The 12,147-nt window shown below is 46.0% G+C and overlaps 1 protein-coding gene across 1 annotated transcript; it reads left to right on the forward strand.

Moving 5' to 3' along the window:
- Window positions 1-2,121: 2,121 nt before the first annotated feature.
- GARIN1A (golgi associated RAB2 interactor 1A) lies at window positions 2,122-10,180 on the forward strand (the record flags this gene model as incomplete). Its single annotated transcript, XM_080701648.1, has 5 exons — window positions 2,122-2,274; window positions 4,077-4,261; window positions 5,880-6,129; window positions 8,451-8,569; window positions 9,985-10,180. 5 exons carry the CDS (start codon window positions 2,122-2,124, stop codon window positions 10,178-10,180), a joined length of 903 nt encoding a protein of 300 aa, XP_080557774.1.
- Window positions 10,181-12,147: the final 1,967 nt, after the last annotated feature.

Below are 12,147 nucleotides of genomic sequence, written 5' to 3' on the forward strand. Positions count from 1 at the left end.
AGCAAGACTGTTTCCAGGTAAAAATTAAATTAAAGTAGGTCTGGGGCTGTAGCCTGGAGTTAGAAGGCTGCGTTCCACCCCAATACTACAGACACACACACACACACACGAAGATTAGCCAGGCGTGGTGGTGCACACTTGTAATCCCAGTACTTGGGAGGCTGAGACAGGAGCATCGCAGGTTCGTGGCCAGCCTCAAATACTTGTGAGGCCCTTGACAACTTACTAAGAACCTGTTTCAAAATAAAGAATGAAAAAAAAAATAGGGTGGGAATGTAGCTTGGAGGTCGAATGCCCCTGGGTTCCACCCCCAAACCCTAAATAAATAAATAAATAAATGATAAAATAGGGCTGAGGGTGTAGCTCAAAAGCAGAATTCCCCTGGGCTCAATCCCCAGGACCATACATACATACACACACACATACATGGGGCTGGGGATGTAGCTGTGTGGTAGAGCACCCCTGGCTTCAATCCCCAGTACTGTAATTATTCATTCAATCCAAATTTAAAATGATAAAACAGGTGTAAGAACGTTTGCATGCTGCTTTACCTATAGACCATCATTAATACTTGCAGACTTGATTTGCTTTAGATAGTAGAAATATGCCAAATCAATAACTCATAATTTATCACTTGAACACTTTTTTATTATTTCCTTCTAGACCTTATCCACACACATGGGACATTTCCATATTGCCATTGTAGTTTGAGGGCAATTTTTGGTTTTTGTAGTACTGGGGATTAAACCCAGGGACATTCTACCTCCAAGCTACATTGCCAGCCTTACTTTATTATATTTTATTTTAGTGGCTCTGGGGATTGAACCCAGGAGCATTCTACCTCCTAGTTATACCCCAGCCCTAATTTTATTTATTTTTATTTTTATTTTTTGGTGATAACTAGGGATTGAACTCAGACATTCTACTTCTTTGCTATACCCCCAGCCCTATTTTATTTTTATTTGGAAACATGGTCTTGCTAGGTTGATGAGAGTCTCACTACTTGCTGAGACTGTCCTTGAACCTCTCATCTTCCTGTTTCAGCCTCCCAATTACCAGGATTACAAGTATATGCCACCATGCCCAGCTTTTTATTTTTATTTTGAAGCAAGGTCTCAATAGGTTGTTGAGAGTCTTGCCAAGTTGCTGAGCCTGGCCTCAAACCTATGATCCTCTTATCTCAGCCTCCCAAGTCCTGAAATTATAGGCATGTGCCACCATGCCCAGTTGAGATACCTTTTTTTTTTTTTTTTAACTTTCAGCCTGGTACAGGTTCAAAAGTTTGATAACATCGAGATGGTAGATTTGCAAGAAGGATGAACTTTGAAATATTGGTAGAAATGTAAATTGCTATATCTGTTATAAACATTTTCTAAAAGGATAGAGAAGCTGAGCAGGGTGGCATATACCTGTAATCCCAACACTTGGGAGACAAGACAGTAAGGTAGCAATAAATAAAAAAATAGGTAAATAATAAAATAATGGCAGTGGCTTTATCTGGGGAAAGGTGGCAGGAACTGAGCCGGTAAGGGAGTAGAAGGGGGACTTTTTGGGGAAAGCACTGAAATTGAACCCAAAGGCATTCCACCTGCGAGTTATACCCCAGTTTGAGTTTGAAAAGTGAGATAGGCCGGGCGTGGCGGTGCACGCTTGTAATCCCCACGCTTGGGAGGCTGAGACAGGAGGATCGCACAGGTTCGAAGCCAGTCTCAGCTACTTAGGCTCTCAGCAGTTAGTGAGACCCTGTTTCCAAATAAAGTATAAAATGGGTCTGGGAGTGTAGCCCAGAGGTAGAAGGCCCCTGGGTTCCACTCCCAGTACCACCAAAAAAAAAAAAAAAAAAAGTGACATAAGCTACATCAGTGCTAGTTTGTGGCCACCAGAAAGAGGGACAGAAGCATCCTCTGCCCTTCCAGCTGTTTTCCAGCACATTCCTTGATGTCACTCCTGCCATTGTGAGCCGGCAGGCGCTCCCGCCCTGGGGGGAGCAGTAGGTGGGGAGGGAGGTGGAGCTGTGGAGCTGGGGGCAGCGGTCACACCAACCACACCAACACCGTGGAGTTGGGCTGGGTCTGCGAGGAGCCCCAGGGATGCTCCCCAGCCCATCCTTCCCAAGAACCAATGAGTACAATTAGGGGCCTCCGTCCTCAGGTCGGGGAGCTGGGCCCTGGAGTGGCGCTCGGGGTGGAAGATGGCCTTCTTTGTCAACTGATTCATTCTCCAGAATTTAACTTGTTCTCCAACTCGGTGGTGTTCGAAAGCCACTTTATCCAGGTACCCTCGTTCCGCTCTGCCCCGCCCGCCTTCCCCTTTCTGAAATCTGTTCCTAGGGATTGGTGACAAGATGCTGTGGACCCTGCTGGGGAGGAGAAAGGAGCCACCAAAGCCCGAGCGCACCCGAGGGTCTGCGTCCCAAGTTCACTTTGGTTTGTGCCTGTGGCATTACGGGGCTCCCTGTGGGTCCTGTGCTTTAAGGAACTAGATTCAAACCTTACACAGAAGTCAGAGCTGTTTCCAGGCAGGTCTACAGAGGCCCTCTCTGGGCTACTGGTCTGAACTTGGTGGTTTTAGGGAATAAATGAGCAGCTTTTGGAAACCCTGGTCTGAGATCCAGTCCCCTTTCTCCAGGATGGTTTAGAAGCAGCTGTGTTTGCCGGGCGTGGTGGCCCATGCTTGTAATCCCAGCACTTGGGAGGCTAAGATAGGAGGATTGGGCAGGTTCAAGGCCAGTCTCAGCTACTTAGTGAGGCTCTCCACAACTTAGTGAGGCCCTTTTTCCAAATAAAATATAAAAAAATAGGTCTGGGAATATAGCCTGCAGGTAGAAAGCTCCTGGGTTCCATTCCCAGTACCACCAAAAAAAAGAAAGAAAGAAAGAAAGAAAGAAAGAAAGAAAGAGCAAGCATCTGTGTTTAAAAGCAAGGCCACTGCTTTACTTTCCAAATCCTTCTTGCCCAGATTCTACCAAGCAAAAAGGGGTCACGTGACCATTGGCCGGGCAGGCAGGTGCTTGTCTGCGTATGTCTCAGATCCTACCCAGGCCACCTGCCTCCCCTACACAGTGTGGCCGGACCCGGTGTGCCTGTATTCCTTTCAGCGTGGCGTAACCAACTAGTCGACCAGTAGGCGCAGCCTAAATGCCTACTGTGTGCAGGGCAGGAGATGCAAAGGATATCAGAGAGTGTCCTGGGCAAAAAGCTTAGGAGTTGAGTCTACCCATTGACGAATGATAACTGTCTAAGCTAGTTGTTTGTTAGATGGTGTGGGCCAACTGTGAGACACCCAAGGCATGAGTTTGGACAGCAGGTGTCCAGGTCATCCAGAGCACCTTCTCTGGGTTTTGACAGCTGAAGAATCCTTCCCAGAAAATAGGGTTGCAAGTCTCTCCTTGAAGTATTGCTGAGACTTTGGTAAATGGAAGAGTAGGAGGAGGATGTACCCGGCAGCAGGACTCCAAAGTACCCGGGTCAGGGCTGGAATGCACAGACGGTCTGCCAGCCAAGAAGCCATTCAGATGGAGTCGGAGGAGAGAAGGTGGAGGCTTTGGAGAGGCGTCTGCGGCCTAATCTGCAGGTCCCCAGTTTGGGAAAGTTGTATTCGTGGCTTCCTGGGGGAACAAGGAAATAGGGATCAGCTAGCAAGCCTGGGGAGAGATGGTTGCTAACAGTCTATGGAGAAGGAGCATGGGATCAAGACTTGGATTCTAATGTCTTTCTTTCTTCCTTTTTTCTTTTTCTTTCTTTTTTTTCTTTCATTGTAGCACTGGGGATTGAGCCGGGGGCGTTCTCCCTCTAAGCTACATTCCCACCCCGCCCTCTTTTATTTATTTATTTTTGCTTTTTTTGGGGGGATACTGGAGATCGAATCCAGAGGTATTCTACCTCCAAACTACATACCATCAGCCCTTTTAAAAACTTTTTGTTTGAAAACAGGGTCTCACAGGTTGCCAAGAGTCTCACTATGTTTTTGAGGCTGTCCTCGAACATGTGATCCTCCTGTCTCAGCCTCCCAAGGCAATCACGGCCATACCCAGCTTCTGCTCCTTTCTGACCCCTGTGCCTGCGACCAATTTCCAGGTCACTAAGCCTGGGAACTGGATGGATGTCCACGAAGGATCTACCACCGTGATCCTTGGGGTGACCTCGTCAGTGCCCTCCTTGCCGCTCCCCAATGTCCTCCTGATGGCCAATGTCACCTGGCCCCAGGGTCAGTTTTCTACCTGGAACACCCCTGGTGCTGCCCCGGTCATCACCCTCAGCAGGTAAAGAAATGCTGGAGGGAGGGCCGTGAGAGGGGGAAGAGCACTGCTCTGTAGCTGGATGGTGTGCGCGTGCGCGTGGTGTGTGTGTGTGTGTGTGTGTGTGTGTGTGTGTGTGTGTGTGTGTGTGAGAGAGAGAGAGAGATTGGGGCTTGAACCCAGAGGCATTCTAAATCTAAGATACACCCCCAGCCCTATTTATTTATTTTTTATTTTGAAATAGGGTCTTGCTAGGTTGCTGAGGTTGTCTTCAAACCTGTGATCCTCCTGTCTCAGCCTCCCAAGTACTGGGATTATAGACATGCACCACCACACCCAGCTCAAGGCCAGTTTTTGAGGGTATTTTTTTTTTTCCCCGGTACTGGGGATTGAACCCAGGGGCATTCATTCTACCTCTAAGCTATACTCCTAGCCCTATGTTTTTTTTTTTTTTTTCATCCTTTATTTTGAAACAGCGTCTCACCAGGTTACAGAAGGCCTAAGTAGCTGAGGCTGGCTGCAAACATGCAATCATCCTGTCTCAGCCTCCCAAGTACTAATATTACAAGCGTGCGATGCCACACCTGGCTCCTTTTGTCTAGTTTTATATTGTCAATATAGATGTAGGGGGAGTTCCAAAGAAAAGAAAGAGACGTGAAAGTCAATATAACTATGAGGTGTTCAGATTAAAAAATAAAATGCTGCATGTATGGGAGATAGCATCCTTGCTCTTATTCTTTTTTTTTTTTTTTTCTTTTGAAACAGGGTCTCACTAAGTTGCAGAGGGCCTCACTAAGTAGCTGAGGTTGGCCGAGAACTGCAACCCTCTTGTTTCAGCCTCCAAGTACTGGGATTATAAGCATGGGCCACCATGTCTGGCTTGCTCTTACCCTTTCAACACAGGTAATTTAGATCTAGAGAGAAGGTCTGGAGATAGAGTCAGGAAAGCTTTGTTCTGGTTCCCATTTAATAAGATCTAAACTTGGACAAACCACTGAGCTTGGGCTTATTTTGTGTGTGTGTGTGTGTGTGTGTGTGTGTGTGTGTGTGTATGTGTTACTGCGGATTGAACCCAGGCACATTCTACCTCTGAGCTACACACCCCGCAAGCCCTATTTTTTATTCTTTACTTTGAAACAGGGTCTCACTAAGTTGTGAGGGCCTCACTTATTTTGAGTAGCTGAGGCTGGCTGTGAACCTACGATCCTCCTGTCTCATCCTCCTAAGTACTCTAAGTACTGAGATTACAAGCATGTGCTACCATGCCCAGTTTAGGAAAATTCTCTTTTTTTTTTTTTTCTTTTCTTTTTCAGTACTGGGGATGGAACCTAGGGGCATTCTACCGCCAAGCTACACCCCCAGCCATATTTTTTATTCTTTATTTTGAAACAGGGTCTCACTGAGTTACAAAGGGCCTCACTAAGTAGTTCAGGCTTTCCACAAACTGTGATCCTCCCGTCTCAGCCTCCCAAATGCTGGGATTGCAAGTATTCACCACCTCTCCCAGCATGGCAAATTCTTTAATAACAAAAGTCGTGGAAACCAGAGAGAAGTCAGCCTTAGTAGTCATTCCCACCCTCAGAACACGAACTTTCTCCAGTAGTGGGAGGCACCAACATGGGAATTTCCTGATTATCTCCAGGATCCTCCCCTTGAAGTATGTGGAACTACAAATCTATGACCGGCCCCAACGCATCCTGCGGGTTAGGACAGTGACTGAGAAGATCTACTACCTGAGGCTCCATCAACAACACCCAGAGGCCGTGTTTCAATTCTGGATCCGCTTGGTGAAAATTCTACAGAAAGGTCTATCCATCACTACCAAAGACCCTAGAATCCAGTTCACTCACTGCCTGGTACCCAAGATGCCCAGCCCCTCCACCGAAACAACAGTAAGTGGAGTCTCCTGGTCTCCAGTAGCATGAGTGTAGCTGTGTGTGCATATGTATGTATGTACATGTATATGTTATTTTATGATCTGCATATGTACAAATACACACTTGGGCCTCCATGTCCACAGATTCCACATCCATGGATCCAACAAACATCAGATTAAAAAAATCTTTGGGAAAAAGTGACATCTATATTGAACATGTCAGATTTTTTTTCTTATCATTACTTAAGCAATTCATAGTATTTACATTGCACTAGGTATCATAAGTTAATCAACAGATGATTTAAAGTAGGAAGGTGTGATAGGCAATACTAGGCCATTTATTTTATTATATATAATTATATATATATATATATATATATATATATATATTTTTTTTTTTTTTTTTTTTTTTTTTTTTTTTGGTGGTACTGGGGTTCCTGGAAACACTTCTACATCCGGGCTATACTCCCAGACCTATTTTTTATATTTTTTTATTTAGAAACAGGGTCTCTTAGCTGGACATGGTGGTGCACACTTGTAATCCCCGTGCTTGGGAGGCTGAGATAGGAGGATCGCACAGGTTCGAAGCCAGCCTCAGCTACTTAGTTAGTGAGGCTCTCAGCAACTTAGTGAGACCCTGTTTCCAAATAAAATATAATATGGGTCTGGGAGTATAGCCCAGAGGTAGAAAACCTCTGGGTTCCACCCCCAGTACCACCAAAAAAAAAAAAAAAAAAAAAAAAAAGGAAAGAAACAGGGTCTCTTAAGCAAGAGCGGCTGGCTTCGAACCTGCGCGATCCTCCTGTCTCCACCTCCCAAGTGCGGGGATTACAAGCGTGCGCCACCACGCCTGGCTTATTTTATATTTTTTATTTTCTGGTACTGGTAAATGAACCCAGAGGTATTATACTTCCTATCTATACCCCAGCCCTATTTTATTTTTAATTTTGAAACAGAGTTTCACTAAGTTGATGAGAATCTCACTACTTGCTGAGGCTGTCCTCAAACTTGTCTGAGCCTCCCCAGTACTGGGATTACAGGTGTGCGCCACCATGCCCAGCTTATTATGCTATTTTATATAATGGGCTTGAACATCTGTGGATTTTGTTATTGGAGGGATTTTCTGAAACCATTCCTCATGTTCCTCATGGATACTGAGGGACAATTGTGTATTTTACTGAATGTGGGGGTTATTTTTTAATTTTAAATTATATCATAGGCAGTTTTTCTGATCATATAGGAACTGTATCCTTACCATAACTGAGTAACATAAGTTTTAATAATTTTTCTAATGTGATTGGTAAAAAAAAAGTAGCATTTATATAGTGTGTGTGTGTGTGTGTGTGCGTGTGTGTGTGTGTGTGTGTGTGTGTGTGTGTGTGTGTTACTGAAGATTGAATCCAGGAACATTCTTCCTCTACACCCCCAGCCCTATTTTATTTTTTATTTTGAAACAGGGTCTTGTTAAATTGTTGAGGGCCTCACCAGGTTGCTCAGGCTGGCCACAATCTGTGCTCCTCCTGTTTCAGCCTCCCAAGTACTGGGATTACAAGTGTGGGTCACTACACCTGGCTTATACTTTATTTCTTTTTGTGTTACCTGTTGAGTTATTTCACCCCCCGCCCACCAGTGTGGGGGTCAAACCCAGAGCTTCATGTACCAAACTCAGGGCAAAGCCGTCGGCCACTGAGCCGTACTCCAGGCCTTAGGGCTACTTTGACACCACAAGCCCTTCCTAGGACCTGCTTAGCATGGAAGCACAGGGACGAAGGCTTGACCGATTAGAACCTTCAGATTTCAGACCTGCACACTTGGCTTCTCTCATTAAGCTGTATGCTTTAGGGGTGTTATCGCGGGCTTTGAAAGTCAACTGCTTTAATGCCCAGATCTTGTGTTCTAGACAGAGCAAGCAGCCTCTGCTGTGCATCCAGAGACTGGGTGCGATCCTGCTGGAAGTCCTATTTTTGGTCTGATGATTCTGGGGCTTAATGCTTAGGAACAGGCTCCCAGGGAGAACCTGCAACACTCCAGTGTCTTGCACAAATTCATTCAAGGCTCTGCCTGAGAAAGCCAAGAATGCCCAGTGGGCAGCCTGTCTCTGACGTGTGTGTGTGGGGGGCGGGGGGGTTACTGATGATTGAACCCACAGGCATTCTACCTCCAAGCTACACCTCCATTCTTGTTTTGTTTTTATTTTGAAACAGGGTCTTACTAGGTTGATGAGAGTCTCAGTACTTGCTGAGGCTTATCCTCGAACCTGTCTCAGCTTCCCAAGTACTGGGATTACAGGTGTGCACCACCACACCCAGCATACTTGACATATATTTCTCCATACAGCCTGAGAGCAGCCTCCAGTCACCTTCCCAGTCCAGTGAGACCCTCATGCTGCTGGCGGCTGAGCAGACCAGTAGTGGTTTCTTGGGACTTCCGGGAAGACCCCAGCTCACAGCAAACAGGTGGGTCTGGCATATGCGCCACCATGCCTGGCTATTTTTCTTTTCTTTTTTTTTTTTTTTTGTGTGCTACTGTTGGGGTGAGCCCTCGGCTTAGGAACTCAGGATCTGCAGGGTCCTTGGCTAACATGACGGAAAAGAATTTCAGCACGCGCCAGTCAGAGACATGGACAGAGGTTTATTTGGGAAAGGGAAGGAAATATACACTCAAGAGAGAATGCAGGCCACCTCAAGATGAGGAAGGCATTCTGGGGAGGTCAGGGTTCTCTTCTTATAGCGGACTTTCGTGAGGGGTGGGCTAGAGAAGGTATGTGAGGATGAGTTCGGTCCAGTAGTTTATGGTGGGCAGGTGGTCTGGTCAGCCATAGGGTGGATGATCTCAGTTCAGTGGTCCCGAGGTGCTTCCTGGTCTGGTGGTCTTGTCAGCCTTAGGGTCTTCAGGCTGATTGGGGTCCTCATTAGCTGATTTATGGATAAGCTGGAATATCCTAAATTTTAGGTTTCTTGGAAATATTGTATCTGTCTTGTTATCAGTGCATGGGGCAGTTATAGTTTCTTTTAGTTAACTCTAGCATCTAGAGGTTTCCCAGGAATATTTGGGAGCATCAGGCCTAGGAAAGAAAACTGGTTTGTGGATTAGAGGCTGAGCACTTCAGCTCCAGGTTCTTATATTAAAGTTTTATTTTACTTTTCCTTCTTGTCTGTCTCCTTTTACCTACTTATTTCTTCTATCCTATATCACTACTGGGGATTGAACTCAGGGGCATTCTACTTCTGAGCTATACCGTCAACCCTATTTTTTTGTGTGTGTGTGGTACTGGGGATGGAACCCAGGGGCATTCTACCTCCAAGCTATACCCCAGCCCTATTTTTTATTCTTTATTTTGAAACAGGGTCTCACTGAGTTGCAAGGACCTCACTAAGTAGCTGAGGCTGGCTGCGAACTGCGATCCTTCTGTCTCAGCCTCCCAAATGCTGGGATTACAAGTGTGCACCACCATGCCTGGCTTACAAATGGTTTTTAAAGTGAATTTTAATTGCCACCCATGGTGGCACATCCCTGTAATTCTAGTACGTGAGAGGCTATGACAGGAGGATTTCGGTTCAAGGCCAGCCTCAGCAACTTAGTAAGAATAAAAGGAAGAAATAAGCTGGGCACAGTTGACACATGTTTGTAATCCTAGTACTTGGGAGGCTGAGATAGGAGGATCGCAGTTCATGTCCAGCCTCAGCTACTTAATGAGGCCCTTTGAAACTCAGTGAGACCCTATTTCAAAATAAAGAATACAAAAAGAGCTCAGAGTGTCCCCGGTGTCAATCCCTAGTACCACACACACACAAAAATAAACAAGTTTAATGATGTTTTATTTTTTTCTTCTCTTGCATCCAATTACCCCGAAATTCCTGGACTTCCACAGAAACACCGGTACTACCATTGAAATAGACAAGTGCAGGAGACACAAGAAACCCTCACCAGTGGCATCTCCAATCAACTTGAATACACCCATGAGAGCCGCCTTGGGCCACAGCCTCTGGGAGCAGGAGGGCCCAGCAGATCCCTTCCTGCAGACTCCTGTAGCCAGTTCCCTAGGAGAGCACTTTCTGGGACCTTGAAACAGCCAAAACAGGACCCTAGTGTCCGGGTACTTACCACACCTCTGTGATGCTGTTTCCCACCAAGAGCTGAGTGCGAGGTGAGATGGTGTGGATAACAAGGTGCTTCTGTACATCCACCAATAAACCTCCAAGTGAGTCCCTTGGTGCAGGTTGTGCTATGGGGAGGCTCTAGGCTGGGGCACAGGAGTGTGATCCTTGGAAAAAACACATGGGAAAAAGGTACTGTTTGCTTAGTTGAACAAGTGAGCAAAGCCAAGAAAGCCCTTGCGGAGGAATGCCCTTGGCAGAACACCCCACTTTCCTTTTTCAGAGGGGGCAGGAGAAACAGAGGCAGAGTGTGGCTATAAGCCCCAAATGAAAGAAGCCCAGAGGACGATGGCACCCAACTGGGAGGCACTTCTGTGCTGAGGTTGGCCTCAAACCTGCAATTCTCCTGTCTCAGCCTCCCAAGTACTAGGATTACAGGTGTGCGTGACCCTACTTATCTCGAGCAAGGAACTGAGACTTCATCTTCCCACTCTCTGTTAGTGTACTAGCCATAAAGAGTCACCCTGGACCACACAAACTTAGATTGCTAATGAAAACAGGGCCTCTGGAAAGGATGGTGGCGACTCTCTATCCCTGGAAGCCCTGATTGGCTTGACTGTTTCCATCTAGCACCTAATGAAGGCAAAACTTAGGACATTATATCTGTGTTGGGGGTGGGGTAAAAGCTTTGGCCACCCTTCAGACAAGTAGGGAATATTTACTCAAAGTGGCCCAGGAGCCAGGCATGGTGGCACATACCTGTAATCCCAGTACTTGGGAGGCTGAGACAGGAGGATCGCAGGTTCCCAGCCAGCCTCAGCTACTTACTGAGGCCCTCACAACTTAGTGACACACTATTTCAAAATAAAGAATAAAAATAAGGTTGGGGGTGTTGTTCCGAGGTAGAATGCCCCTGGGTTCCATCCCTAGTACTGAAAAAAAAAAAGATACCTGAGATGAAAGGATGCCTAATATCAATGGGTTTATCCCTGACTCCATTAAAAATACAAATAAAGCCAGGCACAATGGTACATGCCTATTTTGCTCCTCAAACTGTTCCTTTTTTTTTTTTTTTTTTAATGTGGGTCTAGGGATGGAACCCAGGGGTATTCGACCTCCAAGCTACATCCCCTGCCCTATTTTTTTTATCCTTTCTTTCTTTCCTTTCTTCTTTCTTTCTTTCTTTCTTTCTTTTTTCTTTCTTTCTTTCACGGGTCTGAGGATGGAACCCAGGGACATTCGACCTCTGAGCTACACCCCCTGCCCTATTTTTTTATCCTTTATTTTGAAACAGGGTCTCAATAAGTTGCAGAGGGCCTCACTAAGTAGCTGAGGCTATCCGCGAACCAAGATCCTCCAGTCTCAGCCTCCCGAATGCTGGGAGTACAAGCGTGCACCACCACACCCAGCTTTATTTCTTATTTGGAAACAAGGTGTCCCTAAGTTGATGAGAGTCTCACTACTTGCTGGGGCTGTCCTTGAACCTGCAATCCTCCTGTCTCAGCCTCCCAAATACTGGGATCACAGGTGTGTGTTACCACACCTGGCACGTGATCATATCTTATAGATGATGAACCCCAGCCACAGATTCAAGAGCTTGCTTGAGGTCATACAGGTATAAGTAGCAGTTAGGTCTTGAGCCTAATCTAACCTCAAAGTCCACATTCCTGATGGTCTTCCAGTCTTTTTCCAATCTACTCCCTTTCCACACCATCTTTCCACCTTGTCACCTTTCTGAAACATACATATAGCCAGTTTCCCCCTTAATAAAACCAAACTGCTTGACACAAAATGGTCAGGACACTGCCAACCACACTCCAGCCTCTCTACTGGCCAGTGTTCTTCAACCTTGTGCTCCCACCGTGCCAAATTTCTCCTGGTTCCCTAAATGCACCATGCTTATTTATTTATTTATTTATTTATTTTTGCAGCATTAG

Source organism: Muscardinus avellanarius, assembly GCF_963383645.1.
Source record: "Muscardinus avellanarius genome assembly, chromosome: 9".
Lineage (NCBI taxonomy): Eukaryota > Metazoa > Chordata > Mammalia > Rodentia > Gliridae > Muscardinus > Muscardinus avellanarius.